This window comes from Ictalurus punctatus, chromosome 7 (assembly GCF_001660625.3).
Source record: "Ictalurus punctatus breed USDA103 chromosome 7, Coco_2.0, whole genome shotgun sequence".
In the NCBI taxonomy this organism is placed as follows: domain Eukaryota; kingdom Metazoa; phylum Chordata; class Actinopteri; order Siluriformes; family Ictaluridae; genus Ictalurus; species Ictalurus punctatus.
The window spans coordinates 12,440,100-12,462,508 of NC_030422.2; the positions used below are offsets into that span (position 1 = coordinate 12,440,100).

The following is a 22,409-nucleotide window of genomic DNA, read 5'->3' on the forward strand; positions in this document are numbered from 1 at the left end:
CTATCTGCTGAACACGTTATAAAAATATGAAACACACGTTATCAGCAGCACGAAACTGGTGTGTGAGACCTTATCAGCGGCGTGAGTGTGAGTCTGTGTGTGTGTGAGAGAGAGATGTTTCCTCTTAGTAACTCACTGTTTCTTGGTAGCAGGCAGGAAGCCGACCATCTCCATCGCCTGCTGCAGTCTCTTAAACTCACACTCAATCTCTGCTACATCGTCCACATCAGCCTGATCCTACACCATCAACACAACATTCAGATACACACCACCATACCACACACATATCTGGGTCAATGTGTGTGTGTGCGTGTGTGTGTGTACATACCTGTTTGAGGTAGTGATAATTTTCTGGTTCTAACAGTTTGAACTCTTCTTTTTCTTCCTGAGACGCTCCGACAAGCAGGTAATAAAACACATGATAGTTCCTGTAACACACACACACACACACACACACACACACACACACACACACACCATATAGAAGAGATAAGAAAAGATGTGATAAAATTTAATTTCAAACACATTTTTTTATCCTAAATACAATAATAATAATAATAATAATAATAATAATAATAATAATAATAATAATAATAATAGGTTTCATGTAATAAATCAGAAAATTGATTGATTAATTAATTAATTCTAATCACTTCATGCTGTTTTTACCTTTCTCTGCTTTTCCTGGACACGAGACGGCATTTCTCCAGCAAGTACTTCTCTATCGTAGCTCTGGCACGCGCACACACACACACACACACACACACACACACACACACACACACACTTATTTTATATATCCATAGACAATAATTCTCCACATTTGTCCAAAATAAACATCCTGAAACAGAACCCTGCAAGTCCCTGCTCGCAAAAGCGTCTTTGACTTGTGAAAAGAATATTGCACTTCTATTCTTATCAGTATACACATGTGTATATTAGATTAGATTCAACTTTGTTGTCATTGTGCAGAGCCAATGAAACACAGTTAGCATCTAACAAGAAGTGCAAACAGCACTATAGTGATTAATAGTAATCAGTCAGTAATGTGCAGAGAAGTAAGGTTGGGGATGAGCTGTAAGGTGCTTTCAGTAGTGCAGCAGTAAAGTTCAGTTGGATCTGGAGGGGATAAGTAAAGGCACTGTTGAGCCTTTTTGATCAGGGTGGAGGTGTTGAGTGCCCAGGAAAATTTCTCAGGGACATGCACACCCAGGAACTTGAAGCTGGTCACACATTCCACCACGACCCCTTCGATGTGAATGTATGACCCCAAAAAGGTAGCACAATTTCCAAAACATTAGATGTACCATTGAACACCGTGAAGGTCATCATCAAGTGGAGAAAATGTGGCACCTTAGTGACATTGCCAAGAACAGAACATCCCTCAAAAACTAATGAAGGGACAAAAATCATTCTAAAACAGACAGCTCATCACCCAAAGCACATCACACCCACAGTGAAGCATGGTGGTGGTAGCATCACATTACGGTTCTGCATCTCTTCAGCTGGGACTGGAGTTCTAGTCAAGATAGAGGGAATCAAGGAGAGCTCCAAAAACCGTGTGTGAGAGAGAACTGTTGTATGTACTGAAGTGAAGAATGATGCAGATGCTATCACACACGCCTTCAGATGACGCGCACGCAAGAAGAATGCGGACAAACAGAATCTGGCTCACCCTCTAACGATTCCACCTTCCAGGAAATTCACCTGGATAAACTTCCCGAAGCGACTCGAGTTGTCGTTGTACGTCGTCTTTGCGTTGCCGAATGCCTGCGTGGACAAAAGGAAATGTACAAATATTTACATCCTGTTCTAAAACCTGAACGTTTCTCTCGCGCCATACAGTTTACAGCAGGCTGTAAAGAAACATAAATATTAATATTCAAACAATGATATAAATATACAAAGAAATATAAATGCAAATATCTGCACTACTGCAGAGCACTTGGTAGGAGACTAGCTAATACCATTCCTACTGTGAAGCATGGTGGCGGCAGTATCATGCTATGGGGACACTGGTCAGAACTGAGCTCAGGATGAACGATAAAATGTGCAAAAATTTTAAAAGAGTATGAATATTTTCTGAACCCTCGGTGTTTATTTTCACTCAGAATGTCCCCAAAATGTCTAGTTAATGATTTAATGTGTTACTGACTGCGCTGTTTCTTTCTTTATGACTCCCTTAGAACCAGGCCAATGTCCGGGATTCGGCTTCAGTTTCATTATGATGTGTTCATGAACCAACACCGCGTCGTGTGTGCGCATTAACCCCTCTCTGTAAGTCCCGCCTCCTTGCACACCGATTGGTCAATTATAAAAGTCTTGCAGCAACTATTGGCCAAATTCCTGCCTCTCGACCGTTATCCTCCTCTCAGCGAGCGTGTAAAGCGCTGTTGTGTACGGTATTAAACAGTTACTCCACAATAGCAGCGAACGCCCGCTGACCTGAGTCGAAACACTGACCACGACCATATAAGGTGATTTTTAATTCCGTCTTATCGCACTGCTTTGTATTACATGGCCATTCAAATGTGTAACCGATGGCAGAAGGTTCACTCGCGGCATCTGATATTTTATTTTATTCCATGGATATGCAAAAGAATGTAGGAATTTATATTTATTTATTTATGTGATCTTAATAGTGTGCATTCCTAATAACACTGTTTTAAACACTATTAAGGTGTCCTCTATTTGGAAAACCAGAATATGGTCAATATATCTTTAGTGATGTAATGTTACCGGCATCAGGGTCGGTGATCTTTTATTTATTCATTTGATTGATTAATTAATTAAAACAAATTCAAATATAGAACATGTTTTTAAGCTCTAAAATGATCTCTAAATAAAAGTATTTAAGATCATACTGTTTTTCTTTTGACTTCATTTGCATATGTGACCTTGAAATTATCCAAAAATAATCAGATTACATTTCTTTCATATTGTCAGACTTACACAATTGTGAGATTACCTTATTGATTACAGATTTTATGAAGTCATTTGTAACTGTAATGGAACACATTTTTAAAGTAACCCTCCCAACCCTGAGTGCGTGTGTGTGTGTGTGTGTGTGTGTGTGTGTGTGTGTGTGAGCGAGCATGTTTCTGCCTGCACTAGAATTCGACCAGACTACTCTAGAGTCGACCAACACCCATCAGCTAGCAGAAGGAGCAGAGCTGCATACCTTCAACAATAATCATAATAATACATAATGAATAATTAATATAATAATAATATGGCATTTTCAGAGGCTTGAATTAGAACACTTGAATTTCAGATCTTGGTGTGGGTTCACTTCAGCGTACTCCAGAGAATTACTGGAAAAATCAGCTTTAAATTTCACACAAATTCTTCAAATGTTAAATAAGGAAGAGAAAATAAAACGTTACAGTTCTTGACCACAAGGCGGCACTGTCATGAAACTTCTTGGGTGCATTCAGGGCATGGTCATGAAAATACTTAACAGATTACATGAGGATACATAGATGCATTGCTGAGATACACCCTCGCAACCTGTTTTGTGCATTTGTCCGTGCGTTACAGGAGAACGGTTTTGAATATCAAAATCCCTTTGATAACTTTTTGTACAGAAAAGGTAGGTTTCACGTCATTGCTGAGATACAGTCTCACTTCCTGTTTGACGACTTCACTGTCAGATTCGTTCACCCATTACAGGAAAACCAGTTGGAGAATTCAAAATTCGTTTGAGTGGTTTGTGAGGCATACTCTGAAGATGGCGTGAGCCAAATTTGGTGATGATCGGACAACGTTTGTAGGAGGAGTAACGAAAAAACAGCTTCAGACAAAATCCAAGATGGTGGAAAATCTAACTACACAGAACTTGTCTTAGGGTGTGCTGAACATGACCCAGGGAATCCAGGGTTGCATGGCTTTTACATTTTGGATACACGGGCCAAAATTATGGCCATGAAGGTACTTCCAAATTAGGCCAAAATTTGACCTGATGGTGGCGCTACAGTGTTGAAAGTACTTGGCCCAAACTTGGTTAGAATGTTCCTTAGACCCTCCCCAATCAGTGTGCCAAATTTCACAACTCTTTAACAGACGTTCCTATGGGCTGCCATACACACGCTAGCCAGAAGGAGAAGAAGAAGAAGAAGAAGTGGAGGAAGAAGAGGAAGAATAACAGCAGGTTGCCTTCAGTGCTTGGCCCCCTAATAAAACATTATAAGCAAACAAACAAACATAAATAAATAGAGAGGGTTTGAGACGTGGAGAACGAGAGAGAACACACAACAGACATGCCAACTTTCAACTGTTTTTGTTTGGGTTTTTTTGTTTTTGTCATTCATGCAGGTGTGTGTTCTCCCATACTCTCTCTCTCTCTCTCTCTCTCTCTCTCACACACACACACACTTACACTTACATTTACTTACAAGCACACACTCTTGTTCCACTGAGTTGATAAACTCTTTAGGAAAACTAAAACAGAGTGTGTGTGTGAGTGTGTGTGAGTGAGAAAATATCGGAACGCGCTGTGTTATCCGTGTAAACCGTGAGCTGATTGGAATACTGGAGCAGGTGACAGGAGGCACTCACTCACACATACACTCACTCACACACTCTCACTCACACACTCTCACACACACTCTCTCACACACACACTCTCACACACACACTCTCACACACACACACACACACACACACACACACACACACACACTCACGCTCAAACACACTTTCATACACATACTCTCACTCACACTCACTCACACACACTGTGAGATGTTCGCAGTGATTGTAGTGCTGAACTGGTTAAACGAGTTCGGGTGAATTACATGACTGGATTTCTTATTTAACCCTCAGAGAGAACGACATGAAGAACACGTCTCAGTGTTAAGTGCTGAACACCACAAAGAGTTTCCCACTAACCTTAAGCTCACTAATCACCATCATCTTCTCATTTACTCTAAACTATAAACAATCTTAACAACAGAACAAGAATAAAAACCATTTTCCAAACAACTCAATAACTAACCCACTGATTACCTGACCCACTAACACTCAAACAACGGACTGCTCAGTTTACCCACTGACCAAACACTCAACCGACTGAACAACTCATACCCCACCAACTAACCCCAGAATTAGCTCACAAAGTAGCTCCACAACTGACCAAACTCCTAACTGACCAGGTGACCAACTCACTAACTGATCTTCCCTCCCACCAGTTCACCAACCAACTGACAACAGACTCAACATCCAATCTACACACTCTCCAACCAATCCACTGACAAACAGCCCACCAAATAACTGAAATAACTGTCCCACTAACCAAGAAGCCACCACACCACCAAAATAACTCACTGACGGAAAAACTAACTCACCAAGCGACAACTGTCCCACAAACTGCCCGACTTGAGCAACATCACTCAGGTTAAAATAACACTGATTGGAGATCTGGAAAATAAACATATTGCTGTATATAAAAATGAACCGAATAGGACAGAATATCATGTTCAAGACTTCCCTCAAGGCATCTGACACACACACACACACACACACACACACACACAGCTCTTTTTTTTTATAACGTGAGGAAGTGTGAGAACAAAATCTCTTGGTCAAGTGATCACATGCACTGCTTCCTGTTTCCAATAAAAATTAGTTTGTATTAAATGACAAACATTCAGGCCTTCATCAATTTCAAAAGAGGCATGACAAGATGATATCATCATCATCATCATCATCAGCCAATCATGCGCCGTCCTGGACAAACGCCCTGGAGAGGAAACACACCCTCAATACAACATCAGTTTTTCCAAAAAACCCATTTCTGTACTTCATGTACTTCCTTAAATCACTTCCACTAATGACTATGCTCCCTTGAATATGTACCCTAATAATTTCTCTGGAACTTTACTTCCTCACGGAGTTCCCCTATCAACTTTACTCTCTCTCTTAATGACTTGACGGACTGACGTGACCCAGCAACACATGACTCACAGGCTCTGACCAATCCAACAACACCTGACCTGACCAACAGGTCAACCCAACAACCGACTCCCCTAACAACCAAACAGCTAGTGTGAAAAGGATTTGATATGCTAATTCTCTAGCACTGTAAAAGAACCCAACTCCAACGGCCGTGATATAAGAATGAAGTCAGAGGAATAAAGTCCAATCTGTAAATGTTTTACTGCTCAAGAATGTATCCTCCATGTAATAACAGGAAACCTGCAGCGAATGAGTTAGTGCTCATATAATGAACTTTAGCAGTAATGAACACTAACCCAAGGTAAAGTGGACGAGGATGTGTTACAGTACCTCAAGTACTGGTCCAGCTCCTAAGATGGTCCTCTCCACGCCGCTGGTGCAGCCCTTCCGGCTCAGCGTGGTCAGACAGTGGATGAGGAAGTTGGTGCTCTGCGTTTTCCCCGAGCCACTTTCTCCGGAGATGACGATGCACTGATTGGTCCGTTTGTTCAGCATGGCATGGAACGCAGCATCCGCTATAGCAAAGATGTGAGGATCTTCTTTTCCTAGAATGCAGTTCTCGTACCTTTGCAGATATTTGGGGTTGTAGATGGGGAGGAACTTGAAGGGGTTGACGGTGATGAGGATGTTACTGGCGTATGTGTAGATTTGGTGCGTGTAGAACCGACAGCGCAGCGTTTCTAGAATACTGTCCTCGTTAAGCACAGCGAGGCTGCACAGATCCTTCACGTCTTCATGCCGGGGTGTCAGAAAGTCCTGCACGGTGCGGTGCTGCCCTGGTGTGTCCTGTTTGCCCTGCTGGAAAGTGAAATAATAACCCTGACTTTCCTCGTGTCCTTGCGGCCAAAGCAGCAGGCGGTCTACAGGACAGTCGTCCGTCCGGAGGACGTGTTTGTCCCCTGCGTGTTTCCTCACCTCCATCAGCTCATACGGCTTGGACGAGTCGAGCTCGAGCAGCTCAGCGATTTTCTGCACCACCAGGGCCGCCGTGGTGCCGTTTCGCACCCTGACTGTGCAGGACGGACGTGTGCTGAGGGACGGACTCACGTGAATCTTCAGCACGTAGGACACGTCTGTGGTGCTTTTGCTCTCTGGGACGCTCATCGTGACACTCGAGGATACACCACATGTCACACAGAACCTACAGCGAGAGCAGAGCAGAGGTGTGTGTGTGTGAGAGAGAGAGAGAGAGAGAGAGAGAGAGAGAGAGAGAGAGAGAGAGAGAGAGAAAGGGAGTGGAGGGTGTGAGGTGAGAGAGGGAATGCAAAAAAAGAAGAGGGGGAAAAAGAGTGCATGTTCATGCTTGTTCTGGTTCAACTAGGAAGTGCCAAGCTGGAAAATGTCTCGCGCTTAAAAAACTAATGATACTTATTCAGTCAGTCAATAAATACATATGTAAATGAGTAAGTAAATCAATAAAATGTGAATTATGAAAGCAAAACGAATAATATTTGCATTTGAAGCTGTGTAACTCCTGAACAGGTGTATAAGTAATAACAGTAGATCATTAGCACACCTGAGCAGCTCGGAAATAACAATTTCGCGCGCTTCCGGTTTCTCCTCAGACTCTCACCTGCTTTAATGTGTGAAGTGCGTTATTCCGTCAGGACACACAGCCATGTGAAGGGTTAAAACCACTGGATAACCTAAAACCCGAGAACAGCAGCTCACCTGCACTGTCAACAAAATCAAAGCGCGAGGTGAAATGATTAAAAACACATCCGCGACAGGAAATAACACCTTCTGTAAACAGTAAGCCGCAGGTTTAAATCTTCAACACTAAACTCTGAGCTCCACACGGCTCTCTCACTTCCGAGCTTCTTCACTAAACAGCCATCCCCGCCCTGTGGAAGGCCGTGCGGCTCAGAACACAACGAGATCGCGCCATGAAACCTTCCCACACTGTACACAAGATCCTGCTGAACTCTCAGCTGAGTTCTACAGCCGACCGAGTCATGGCGTGTATTACACCATGAACATCCTCTGGCGTCATCCGTCAGCGTCATCGGGGCTCATGCACTTTTCTATTTCTTCGTTTTACCTTCATGTTTCGAAAACGCTTTGAATAATCGGAAAACTGGAAGAAAAGCGCTCTCGCACAGTGCGATGAAGTCCATCAACGTAACGTTATTATTGTAACTTTTTATTTATTTATTATTTTTTGACTGATGCTTATTTGTATCTATATATTATTTTTATGTAAAGCTTCTTGAGAAGCTACTTTTAAAGGCACTATGTAAAATAAAGTTTATTATTACTCTGGATTATTTGGAATGGTTTGGGGTGCGGTGACACACGGCGCTCTCGCATGCCCAACACATTTATCACTTAAGATTTTTACAGAGGCAGCTGAGAGTCATATCATTGACTGCATTCATGTTTTGAGTTTCATGCTCGGTCACGGTTAGCGATCACACTAGATGTGTACCGTGCCCAGGTCCAACCAAACCGTGCCCGAGCCAACTCTTCAAGCGAGTCTGGGAATGGTGTAACGATCACACTAATCAAACATATTGGACTTTGGGGGTCAAACGTGCTCAGGTTACATTTTAGATTTTGGATGAATTGTCCCATTAATACTTTTATTCTTACTTTTATTATTCAATTAAGGACCTCGAAAAGTAAAGTTACTAAGACAGACATGTAAAATGATTTTTCTGGAGTATTTAACATTAACTGATGAGAGAGAGGAAAACAGAGGTTAGTTAGTTATAATGAAAGCAGCTTGCTGTCCATTGGTTGATGTCTGAAGGTTTTTTTCCCCCATTATTCAGCAACACTATCTGAAATAAGACTACTGGAGTCCCTGTTTGTATGAACTGGCGCTGGCTAGTTAGAAAGTAATTAAGCACTCTTGCTAGCTATCGCTTAGCTACAGTTAGGAGAATGTAAAAACAGGTAAATTGGTGCATAGCTGTGTTTATGGCCCTGTTGGTGTTCCACACAGTAATTACGTCACAGCTCACAGCGCACCTGAGCTGATTCCTCACTGCCTCTCTACACATAAAGAGGTTTGTCTTCAAACATATATATATATATATATATATATATATATATATATATATATATATATATATATATATATATATATATATATATATATAGTAATTATTCCCTTTTATGTTTATGAAATTCTATGTTATTAATCACACACATAAACAAGTAGTTACATGTTGTTAATTAAATATGTTTTTACATTAAAATATATGTCTGGTCCCTAAATTTTAAACCTGGCTAGTAAAATATTTTTACATTTTATTTGTAATTTGAGGAATATATTAGCTGAAGAAACAGCCACTTCAACATTAAACACATCTCCCTCTCAGCTTTTTTATATAAAACATCACTTGTTTCCTCCCTTACACTCCTCCGTCCTCTGCTTCATTACACATTATAGTAAATAACACAGCATGAATAATTAATAATTGCGTGAAATTTGTCAGGAAATCATTAATATATAATGACTTCAATGCGAACATTGTAAACTACTATAAATTCAACATGCATAAATAATTAAATATACAAATTGCATAAGATAAAGAGATTAATGTGCAACTAATGTACAGTTTATTTCATTTAATATAAGTATAACTAACAGTGTGTTCTGATTAGCTGGCAGCAGTCCTGGCCACACCCACTAGCTTTATTTCTATTACATCAATGTTTATGTGTTATATATTATTCATTACACATTGGTATAAACACACACACACACACACACACACACACACACACACACACACACACATGCATTGTGGAACTGCAGTTTGTAGTTCGTAGTGCTAAGTGCACTGGAAAGATCTTCATTATGAACATTTTCAGTATTTTCAGCATTTTCAGAACATTTTCAGAAGATCTTCAGTATGATAATTTTTGCTTTCAGTAGAGTTGTAGCTTTAAGTCTATAAGATCCAGGTGAAATTCTCCACTGTATAATGAATGAGATTTGTGCATTTCATTTTTAGCAAGCGCAATCCTTAGGCTTTCCAAGTGAGAACATCCACAATCATCTTTAGGGTGCCTGTGTGGTGCCATCCACATCAGTCTTATAATGATCTTTAGGCTGTCCATGTGGAGCCACACAGCAGAAGTGATTCTCAGGTATTGGAGGCTCCAAGCAGAAGTGGGGTATCAAGCAAGGTTTATGGTATCAAGCAAAACTATCTATGACAGCATAACTAAAAGGGAGAACCAGAAGGGAACACAGACATGAGGTCTCCCTGGAGATAAAACGGCCAGCCGCTCCACCATTAACAAACCTGAGTGAACGCAGTTCAACCCAGTTCACCACAACACTCTATATCTGTGAGCCTTTAGATCTGCTCCTTTACATAAGAAAAAAAGTTTTGACTAAACAAATAGATTTTCAGCCTGGCTTAAAACACTGAGACTGTGTCTGAGTCCCACTGGCAGCCAATGCAGTGTTGATAAGATCGGGGTGATGTGGTCGTATTTTCTGGTTCTAGTAAAGACTCTTGCGGCTGCATTCTGGACTAACTGGAGCTTGTTTAGGCTCCTACTAGAACATCCAGACAGTAAGGCATTACAATAATCTAGTCTAGAGGTGACGAAAGCATGAACTAATAAGTCTGCATCGTGTCGTGACATTATATTTCTTATCCTAGAAATATTTCTGAGATGAAAGAAGGTTAGCCTAGTAATATTATCTACAAGAGCATCAAATGATAGACTGGAGTCAACCATCACAACAAGGTCTTTTACTGCTACACAAGATGAAACGAAAAGTCCATGCAGAGTTACTGCGTAATCAGAAAGATACTTCTAGCTGCATGTGGTCCTAGGTGAAGTACTTCTGTCTTATCAGAATTAAGTAAGAGGAAGTTAATAAGCATCCGACGTCAAATGTCCTTTAGACATTCCTCAACTTTATTAAGCTGCTGTCTGTCCTCTGGCTTCGCTGAAACATACAAGTGTGTATCATCAGCATAACAGTGGATGCTAATACCATGTTTATGAATAATCTGACCCAGAGGTTGCGTATATCAAGTAAAAAGCAGTGGGCCTAAAACAGAACCTTGTGGAACACCAGATTTACCTCACTATGCATAGAGAAGTATCCATTTACATCTATGAACTGATAGCGATCGGTCAGATAAGACCTGACGCAGGAACGTTCTCTTAATGCCAACAACATTGTCTAGTCTAGCAAGGAGAATAGTATGATCAGTGGTATCAAAAGCTGCACTAAGATCAAGCAACACAAGCAAGGAGACACTACCCTGATCAGGGACCAGTAGTAGGTCATTTACCACTTTAACCAGCGCTGTCTCTGTGTTATGATGAGGCCTAATTCCTGACTGATACATTTCATGAATGTTATTTCTATGTAGGTATGAGTGTAGCTGCTGTGCTACAATTTTTTCTAAGCTCTTGGAGATAAGGGGGAGGTTTGATATTGGCCTATAGCTGGACAGAAGATCAGGGTTGAGGTCAGGTTTTTAAATCAAGGGTTTGTTTAGTGATAGTTTAAAGTGTTTAAGTATACAGCCAGTGTTAAGGGAGGAATTGATTATTCAAATTGTTCAAATGAGTTGAATTCATGTCCAGGTTTTTCTGTGATGCCAAGAACATCTTTATAAATAACAGTGACACCTCTGCCTCTGCCAGTTAGACGAGGGTGGTGTATATAACTATACCCGTGAGGACTAACTTCTTTTAATGTTAAATACTCATTTGGTCTAATCCAAGTTTCTGTTAAACACAGTACATTAAACTCCTGATCAGTAATAATTTCAATTAGATTAAGTGTTTTAGATGTAAGAGTTATTTACAGTCCTAGCTTTAGATCAAAGGTGTTGGCTGTGCATTCAGTGTGATCTAATGATGATGATGATGATGACAATGATGAATTTAAATCCTGACTCACAGTGATGAAGATGCGTGTAGAGATTGCTGGGTCAATTTGATGCAGTGAACACTAGGTGGCAGTGTTGCTATAATCTGTTCTAGGTCACTCTTCTTGTGTTCTTTTAGAGTTCTAATAGAAAACAACCTCATGTCCATTAAACATTATTACTGTCTCTTTCACTTCCACTTGGAGGAGTCCACTTGGTCATCATCTCTGTCAGCTCCAGTGAGGTTCACCAGACTTCATCACAGAGTGTGAAAGGATAAAGCTTTGCTCCATTTATTTTTGATCACTGTTACAGTATAAAAATAATAATGCAATTAACCCCACAAGACTGTAAACCAGGACAGTATGTGTAAATTTTAAATAATTAAAGTCTACACTTCAGGTCTTTAAAGTTGAACTGTTTCATGCTGACCACACCCACTGTGGTAATTAACTGACCTTCACTAAAATAAAAATAAATGCTTCCTACCCCTCTGCTGAGGACACCCTCCTACCCCTCTGCTGAGGACGCCCTCCTACCCCTCTGCTGAGGACGCCCTCCTAAACCACTGCTGAGGACGCCCTCCTACCCCTCTGCTGAGGACACCCTCCTACCCCTCTGCTGAGGACAACCTCCTACCCCTCTGCTGAGGACGCCCTCCTACCCCTCTGCTGAGGACACCCTCCTACCCCTCTGCTGAGGACACCCTCCTACCCCTCTGCTGAGGACACCCTCCTACCCCTCTGCTGAGGACACCCTCCTACCCCTCTGCTGAGGACAACCTCCTACCCCTCTGCTGAGGACGCCCTCCTACCCCTCTGCTGAGGATGCCCTCCTATAAACCCTCCCACCGATATAAACCCTCACACCGATATAAACTCACACCGATATAAACCCTCACACCGATATAAACTCACACCGATATAAACTCACACCGATATAAACCCTCACACCGATATAAACCCTCACACCGATATAAACCCTCCCACCGATATAAACCCTCACACCGATATAAACTCACACCGATATAAACTCACACCGATATAAACCCTCACACCGATATAAACCCTCACACCGATATAAACCCTCACGCCGATATAAACCCTCACGCCGATATAAACCCTCACGCCGATATAAACCGTCACGCCGATATAAACCGTCACGCCGATATAAACCCTCACACTGATATAAACCCTCACACTGATATAAACCCTCACACTGATATAAACCCTCACGCCGATATAAACCCTCACACTGATATAAACCCTCACACTGATATAAACCCTCACACTGATATAAACCGTCACGCCGATATAAACCCTCACACTGATATAAACCCTCACACTGATATAAACCCTCACACCGATATAAACCCTTACACCGATATAAACCCTCACACTGATATAAACCCTCACACTGATATAAACCCTCACACCGATATAAACCCTCACACTGAATATAAACCTCACACTGATATAAACCCTCACACTGATATAAACCGTCACGCCGAAATAAACCCTTACGCCGATATAAACCCTCACATGGAACATAATCTAAACCCTCACACTGTGTGTGTGTGTGTGTGTGTGTGTGTGTGTGTATGTGTGGTCTCAGAGCGGAAATGAACTCGTAAGTCACGTTTCATTTTAACCACATTTTATAAATACATTAGAAACAGACCGCTGGTTTCCATGGTTACTGTTTTGATCACCTAGCAACAAATAATATAAACAAATAAAGGATACGGCTGGTTTACAGAGCAACAGTGTAAACGTGTCGTTTGTTCATGGTGTTATTATTATCAAACGCTTTGAGTCATGTGAAAGGAAAGCCTGCTGCTCAACACACACACACACACACACACACACACACACACGCACACACACACACACACACACACCACTAAAAGAATCCAGCAAGAAACTACTAGAAGAATCTTTGGCGCGCCTTGTCACAGATTCTACACGTCTGTGGAACTGTTCTGCACTGATGGAGGACTGTTCATCTGAAGGGTCTTAGCTCACTGTCATTTTTTCTCTTCCATTTATGCTCATCATAATCTTTATTGCCATCTCTCCATCTCCATCTCAACCACCACCTCCATCTTCCTCTCCACCTCCATGTCCAACTTCCCTCAATCTCAAGAACCATCTCTATCTGCACCTCCATCTTGATCTTTGTTTCCATCTCCATCTCTATCTACATCTCCACCACTACCTCCACCATCATTGCTATCTCAACCTCCATCTTCACCAGCATCTCTATCTCCACCAGCTTCACCATCTTCATCTCCATCTTACCCCGTTTATTTGTTTATTTCTCCCTGTCCCAGCCAGCCTTCATCTCTGTATCTGACTCATTACCTGTCCCCATCTCTGTCTCCACCCTGATCTCAGTAACCTGTCTCCATCTTCACAGTCTGTGTGGTACTGTGTGGTCAAATAATTAACGATGGGTGGAGTAATGAAGTGGAGTTACTATGACCACGCTGACATTACACCACAGCAACTTACCAAGTCTTCATTTATTAAAAAATGACAGTTTTTATCCATTTATAGTTAATTTGATGTTGTCAATCATCCATGAAACAAGTTAGTTCCTGTTGTCACTTTCATTATAGCAGACATAAACTTAAAGCGCACTTATCATGGTTTTGAAACGTACCTAATTTTGTTTTAAAGTTCTCATACAATAGATTTACATCTGAGATCAAAAAACACGTGCTCATAATTTAAACTGCAGCATTACCTATTTCCTCCCAGTGTCACAAACGACTCGTTAAATGATCTGTTCTAAAGGATTCATTCATTCTTTCACAGAGCATACTCTGCTCTGATTGGTCAGATGCCCGAGTGTGTTGTGATTGGTCTACCGCTGTGAGCGAGCAGCCGATGAAGATCAGAGGCGGGGCTTTTTGTTACAAACCTACCTAGGTTAGTACAGGAAGTAAGTGTGGAGTCACTAACGATTCGATTCAGCTGTTCAGAATCGATTCCTTCTTTTGGGAGTCAATAACTCCGTTTGTCTTTGATTTTTGAAACTTTGCAGACTTTTTACTTTCACAAACAGCTATAACACAATACATGAAAGGTCATATCTGAAAAACCATAATAGGTGCACTTTAAATCATTCCCTCACCAGCCTCACTTTATTCTCTCTCTTTATTCTCTCTCTTTATTCTCTCTCTCCACGTTAATAAGAAAATAAAACACAGCTTGTCGTCTTACAGAGAAACCACAAAGAAGTGTAAACTCCTCTGCCTTGAAGATGTGGGAAAACTTAAAGTTACAGCTTTACCTCTGACTGTTACTCAGCGCTGACACTGGAGACTCCTTCCACACACCTTACACAGACAGAAAACTTCGCTGTACACGTCTCCTATGAACGAGCTGTTACTATAGAAACGGTAACATATTAGAACGAGTGTGTTAATATAAACCTGAGACTTGCAGCTGCGCTTCTGTCATACCTGCTGTTATAGAGAACTAATCAACACCTTCTGACCAATCACAATCTAGAACTCAGCAGCTGTGTGAGATAATGTAAAAAAAATGAATGAAGTCAAATAGAAATGAAGATGATTACGTGACATGAAGAACAGTGTACAATCTAAGAAATATTTTTTTTTACACAGAGAGAAAGAGAAACAGACAGGCAGGCAGAGAGACAGACAGAGCGATAGGGAGAGAGACAGACAGGTACAGAAAGACAGACACAGAGAGAGAGACAGACAGACAGACATTCAAAGAGACAGACAGAGAGATAGAGAAAGACAGACAGTGAGAGAGAGACAGACAGGGACAGAGAGACAGACAGAGAGAGAAAGACAGACAGAGAGAGAGAGACAGACAGAGAGAGAGAGACAGACAGAGTGAATGGGGGTTCTGTACTAATATGGAGATTCTGGGCGGAGTGTGTGGAGTTTTTTCACTCTCTCTCTTTCTCTTGCACTGTAAACTCCCAACACTGAGCTCACATTGAATAACATACACTCTCACACACACACACACACTTTTACACACACACACACAGTCAGAGCTCAGAGACTCCACGAGGCACCGAGAAGATCAGATCAGGTAACACACTTCACTTTTATTTATCTGCCTTCTGTCAGTCAAACAGCGAGAAAATGAAGTGTTTCATTGTTGTGAGTTTGTTGTTGTTGGTTTTTTAATCACTTTATATATATATATATATATATATATATATATATATATATATATATATATATATATATATATTTTTTACTCTGTGTGTGTGTGTTTTCAGTAGTTTTTGAAATGTCTGCGTTAATAAATGTGATCATAAACAACTGATTAATTTGGTGATCAGATAAAATACTGTATAATCACAGACTCAGTAGAGGGGAAAATGTGTGTAAGTGTACTGGGCAGGGTGGGGCTGGAATACACACCCCCTTACACACACACACACACACACACACACACACACACACACACACAAACACACACAAACACACACACATACAGGTGGACGTTAGCCTATTTCATTACTAGAAGCTAAAATACACTTTTGAATGTTCATTTCCTGAAACGTGGACTGAAAGTCTGAATGACAGGATAACGGAATTATCACGATTAATGATGATGTGCGCTGTAACCATGGAGCTGAGGAGAGAGAGAGAGAGAGACAGAGAGAGAGAGAGAAACGGAGAGAGAGACAGAGAGAGATAGGAAATGGAAAGAGAAATGATAATAAATTTATGCATGTAGTTGTGTTTATAGTTGTGTGTATTCATGCGTGTAGTTGTGTGTATTCATGCGTGTAGTTGTGTGTGTAGTTGTATGTATTCATGCGTGTAGTTGTGTGTGTAGTTGTATGTATTCATGCGTGTAGTTGTGTGTAGTTGTGTGTATTCATGCGTGTAGTTGTGTGTGTAGTTGTGTGTATTCATGCGTGTAGTTGTGTGTAGTTGTGTGTATTCATGCGTGTAGTTGTGTGTAGTTGTGTGTATTCATGTGTGTAGTTGTGTGTGTTTGTGTAACAGTGTGTATGTACTGCGCTGAGCTGTGTGTAATGACATTAGTGTGTAATGAGTGTGGGTACAGTGTGAACTGAGTGTGTTTCTGTGGTGTAAGAGGTCACACGTTGGTCAGGAAACTGTATGTCAGAAGTTTTCTTCTGAGGAACTAGTTAATCCGTGGTAAAGTTCGTGGGGGAGAACTATATATATATATAAATATATAACGATAGATATATAAATAAATAAAGATACATATATACATATGTACATATATAAATAGAAAAATATACAATGATAAATATAGAAAGATATAGAGATGAATGTTTTTATTGATTGATTTTAGTATTTATAAAGAAGAACAGTAAATGTGCAGCCGAGTATTTACTCTCCACAGAATTACAGACTCTCCATGTAGAATCCATGTAACAACATAAACTTCACATTCTGTTAATGCAAATTGAACAAAATCACTTCTTTAACACCTTGCACTCAGGCACAGCATTGAAAAAATCTTTTTTGACATGATCTCTTCTTTCCCGCCATTCTCTCAGCACCATGAAGAATGACTAGCATTCTATTTTTAATGAAACACCAGGGGACTCCTCAAGTTAATTTTTAGGGGCCTTATGTCACCCCCCCACCCCCCCACCCCAGCCCAGCCCATCCTCAATTTGACAGATGGACAGAGAGTGAGAGAGAGAGAGAGAAAGGTAGAGAGAGAGAGAGAAGGAGAGGACTGAAATATTCAGTTGTTTTATTTGTTTAGCGCTTTTTACAGTGGACATTGTCTCAAGGCAGCTTTACAGACATACAGTATATAAACACAGGATACAGATGTTAAGTGCGTGGATTTATCCTAATGAGCTGTCAGAGGTGATGGTGGTGAAGGAAAAACTCCCTGAGATGAAATGAGGAAGAAACCTTGAGAGGAACCAGACTCAGAAATAAGTAAATGGATTCCAAAATGAAAAACTCGAGGCACTCTCTTGCCCTGTTTCACTTTTTTCTGTCTCTCTCTCTCTCTCATGGGTGGGGCTGGAAATATTGGCACACAAGAATATCCTGACCAATCACCAGTCTTTTCCTAAAAAACATGTTCCAGGGCCTCCATTTATTCATCCATAACTCACCCCAACCACCTCCCCCAGTGCACCCGTTTCTCTCTCTCTCTCTCTCTCTCTCTCTCTCTCTCTCTCTCTCTCTCTCTCTCTCTCCGTTTGTGGGGATCCTCAGCATCTGGAACTCATTAGTAAACTGGAAACTCTGAGCCACAGTTGGGCGAGAGAGCATCAGTGACTGTGTGAGAGAGAGAGGGAGGGATTGAGTAGTGAGTCATGGGGTAGATATTTCTGCTTATGTTTAGAGTTCCATGCAGAAGAATTCCCCCTCTCCCTGTCCATATCTGGAGACTTACATTCTTCCACTCTGTCTCTCCCTCACTTTTATGCTAGCTTTATTAGCATTACAACATTCTATTATTCTGTAGCCAAAAGCATTTAAATCACTATAACATGATACATATAAAGTGTACATGATATGTTTTTCAGTCTCTCTCTTTCTGTCTCTCCTTTTCTCTTTCCTTCTCTTTCCTTTTCTGTCTCTCTCTCTCTCTCTCCATTAGTGTGGTGTGAGAGATTGATGTGATGTGCAGCTGAACCCGGCATGTCTGCACTGATTATCCCTGTGTGTGTGTGTGTGTGTGTGTGCAAGAGAGATGAATGCTCTGATTGTCCCTCTGTCCTCCCACAGAACGGCGCATGGGGTTGGAGAAAGGTCTTGTCTGAGTGCTTGGAATAGATTAGTCATTGGCTCGTTCAAAATGGCTTAAAACACGGTTTAGAACCCGAGGCCCGAGAACAGCCGTTCTAGCCTTCTGACACTAGCCTCCTGCAGTGCACTGTGGGATTTCTCTGTCATTATGTCAGGGGAATTTGTTAGCATTTTTTTAGCATTTGTTAGCATGTTTGTTGGTGTTATGTAAGCAGCACAGCTGTGTGAGTGTTTATGTCTCTCTATCCTGCTGGAAAAAGTGTGGGGCACTTAACTCTAACCCTAACCCTACCTAAACCATACTATACTAAATAACGTAAAAATAGTACACATCTTTAGGTACTGGCTGTTTGGGGAACAGTTGTAATGTGTGGGTGCAGGAAGAGCTACAGGACTCCTGTGTGTACTCAGTGTGTTTAATATGTATAATCCAACAGTGCTCCAGGAAAACCACCTAGAATAAACAGAGAGAAAAATCTACATGACAAAGCTCTAAGGAATCTCACACCTACAAAACTACTAAGCGGGAACTATGGGTTAAGGCACTATGCAACTGTGGAACTAAATAGAATTATGGACTGACAGGCGGAGAAACTAAGGGAACAAGGGACTAATGAACTAGGGAACTACAGGACTAAGAGACTACTGGGATTAGGGAACTTCAGGAACTAAGGATCTAATGGACTATGGAACTACAGGACTAAGGGACTAACGGAATACAGAACTACAGGACTAAGGGACTAACGAAGTAGGGAACTACAGGACTAAGAGACTAACGGAATAGAGAACTATAAGACTAATAGACTAGAGAACTACAGGACTAAGGGACTAATGGACTAGGGAACTAAAGGACTAATGTACTAGGGAACTACAGGGACTGACACTACACAGGGTGAGGAGAGACTATCATTAACAGCGTGCAATTTGGGACATGGTCAATTTTTCATATCTCTGTTTTTATAACATCATGCTTTCTCTTCTGTCCTCAGACATCCTTTTTCCCAACAACCCAGCAGCAGAGATCAGGCGTGTCTGAGACCTTCCCATCATGCCGGTGGTGTTCCGTTCCTCCCCATTGATGTGGTCGCGGGTGGCGGCTATGGTGTTTGCGTGTGTGGCGTTTAGCGTAGCACTGTACGGTGCACAGATGGGGCACGGTACCGGAGACTGGTGTGTGTTCTGCTGGAGCTTCAGCTTCGCTGGGACACTACTGATCCTCCTGGTGGAGATCTGTGGCCTGCAGTCTCGCGCTCCTGTCTCCTGGAAAAACTTCCCCATTACCTTCGCCTGCTATGCCTCTCTGCTCTGTCTGTCCGCCTCCATCATCTTCCCCCTGTTCTTCCTGAAAGGCTACGGGGGACGCGAGGAATACGTCAACTGCCGCATCGTCTCCACTGTCTTCTCATGCCTCGCCACGCTCGCCTACTTCAGCGAGGTCAGCCTGAGCAAGGCGCGTCCAGGTGAGGTGTCCGGCTACATGGCTACAGCGCCAGGCATTCTGAAAGTCTGTGAGACCTTCATTGCCTGTGTCATCTTCGTTTTTATCAGCGATCCGGTGTCTTATAACCAGAATGCAGCAACAAAATGGTGTCTCTCGGTCTACTGCATCTGCTTCATCCTATCAGCGGCCATCATCATCATGTGCATCGCTGAGTGGACCGGATTGCTCCCAGTATCCTTCCCACGCTTCCTTTCCACGTATGCTCTGCTTGCCGTGGCGATGTATCTCTCTGCCACCATCATCTGGCCCATTTACAAGTTTGATGACAAACACGGGGGGAGCAGCCACCGGCCGAATCAGTGCAGCTCCTTCATGGGGCTCTGTGTGTGGGATAAGATGTTAGCCATCGCTGTCCTCACAGCAATAAACTTCCTGCTGTATCTTGCAGACCTGATCTATTCAGCCAGGCTTGTCTTTGTTACAGTTTAATCAAGGAACAACCTCGCCTCCACTTCCAATACCCTTTCTGCTCAGCCACCATTAAATTACCGTTATTAGCTTGAATGAAGTGCGTTAGATTAGCATACTCTGACATCACTGTAATCTTTATGTTTCTTTTCTAAAGCTGTTTACAAAAGATCAATAAAATTCTTCAAAATTAAACTGTTATGAAGCTGGCTAAGCAGGCAACCAGGTAATTTGCAGGCTCACTAGTTAGCAAAGCAGATTATTCTAGCTAGGTAAGACATCACACTAGCTGGTTAGTTAAGTGTGAAGTGTTCCTCAATCGCAGTGTTTAGAGGAAGTCTATGAGGGCAGAGTTGGGCACAGTATTGGGAAGTGGGCGTGGTTTCATGGTCAGTGTGGTGTCAGTGTGCCACTTATGCTAGCCTCTCTTTCTTGCTCTTTCTGTGACCTCAAACACACTGTGTGGTAAAGCTTCATTTATCAGTGTTCATTTTTCAGAGTTACTTTTTTAGAGTTATGTGGTTTCACCTCGTTTTCAGCAATCGTATTACACCAAAGATTTCTGTGCATCAGAGCAATTTTAAAAGAAAATGTCACAATCCAAGTTGCTAGTTTTAGAGCTTGTTTAATTTGTATGCATTTAAAACGAACTTTTTATTATTATTATTATTATTATTTTTTTTTTACAATTACAGCTTAGTTAGGTTTATTATGAATATGTTAGCACATTTATCTCTCTGAAAATCGATGCTCTCTCACATTAGCAACGATTAGCACATTGACTGAATCTGTGTGTTATGGTAATTGTTATGAAGTAGCATGTAGCGCTGCTGCTTATGGATCAGTGCAGAACTGTGTTCACTTTTCACCATCAAGTATTTAAACACAACTCCAGATAAAAACCAGGTGAAGAATTACATGTATATTCTGACTTATCATGATTTTTACACAGTGTGACCGAGCTAGAGAATGCTAACTGATACTGACACTTGATATAATGCAGCATGTATTGCTAATGCACTGGTGCTAATACCTTAGTAAGAAACATGTGGTAACTAGTGCTAATTTTATAGTCACTGACTTAACAAATAATTCAAAATAAAACAACAATAACACCAACATTCTTTTACTCAGTTCAGGGATTTTGGATGGCGGCCATTTTATAAAAACTGAAAATAGTCATGTGATTAAATTCTGGTCATGTAATTGGTCAGAAGTTACTGCTAACGCTATTAGCTAAATGCTCAGTTATCTCTATCTGTATGATTTTAGCTCCACAGTCAGATGAATTTTGTATATTCTGACATATAATTTCACATGTTAGCCAAATGACTTAAAATACAAATGTAAAGACAATAAGGAAGAATTGCATGTACATTGTGATATGTTGTGATTGTGACAGTGTGTCCGTGTTTTTCAATATATTCTGCTTTCAAAATAAACACGACTGAATCAGTATTACAGCACGTGTGTGCAAAGTGTATGCTAATTATATGCAAACGAAGTGTTCTGTATGTAACTATCAGCTGTTTGTGTAGTACATCATAAAGCTGGATGAGTTACACACAAGTGTGTGTGTCTGTCACGGGCTGTTACGGTGGTGTCATCACTCTCATTGGTGCATTGTGGGAAACGTGCTCTGAATAAGAATTAAAGAGATAAAGAAAAAGAAATGTTCCTCACACACACACACACACACACACGGTAACGAGCTCAAGGTAACGACTTCACCCGTGTGATAACTTTACAGCAGAGAGGAAAAAATTACAGTTAAGTCCAGCGCAGAGGAAATAATAATAAAATAAATAATCAGTAACTGAATCATTATTAGCCAGATGTTTCTGAGACCACAGTGTTCTGACCTTACAGTGTATTACTGCCCTCTGTGTGTGTGTGTGTGTGTGTGTGTGTGTGTGTGTGTGTGTGTGTGTATGTG

The 22,409-nt window shown here is 41.3% G+C and overlaps 2 protein-coding genes across 7 annotated transcripts in view; one reads left to right on the forward strand and one right to left on the reverse strand.

Moving 5' to 3' along the window:
• myo9b (myosin IXb) overlaps positions 1-7,811 on the reverse strand; it is a 32,964-nt gene extending 25,153 nt beyond the window's left edge. For 5 of the 6 annotated variants that reach the window (XM_053681174.1, XM_053681176.1, XM_053681173.1 and 2 more), the window contains exons 1-6: positions 7,529-7,811; positions 6,286-7,096; positions 1,676-1,770; positions 670-732; positions 329-428; positions 137-237 (exon numbers count right to left, since the gene is read on the reverse strand). In XM_053681174.1, coding sequence (XP_053537149.1) covers positions 137-237; positions 329-428; positions 670-732; positions 1,676-1,770; positions 6,286-7,059 — 1,133 coding nt within the window. In that variant the 5' untranslated portion in view covers positions 7,060-7,096; positions 7,529-7,811. The remainder of the gene's footprint in view (positions 1-136; positions 238-328; positions 429-669; positions 733-1,675; positions 1,771-6,285; positions 7,097-7,528) is intronic. The other variant, XM_053681177.1, reaches the window with a different exon arrangement.
• Positions 7,812-15,735: 7,924 nt separating this feature from the next.
• Positions 15,736-21,936, forward strand: myadmb (myeloid associated differentiation marker b). Its single transcript, XM_017471845.2, has 2 exons — positions 15,736-15,886; positions 19,554-21,936. Exon 2 carries the CDS (start codon positions 19,613-19,615, stop codon positions 20,492-20,494), a length of 882 nt encoding a protein of 293 aa, XP_017327334.1. The 5' UTR covers positions 15,736-15,886; positions 19,554-19,612; the 3' UTR covers positions 20,495-21,936.
• The last annotated feature ends 473 nt before the right edge of the window (positions 21,937-22,409 follow it).

What these genes read in the sequence shown, in the direction of transcription:
- myadmb (XM_017471845.2), top strand. Translation starts at nt 19,613, where the DNA reads ATGCCGGTGGTGTTCCGTTCCTCCCCATTGATGTGGTCGCGGGTGGCG.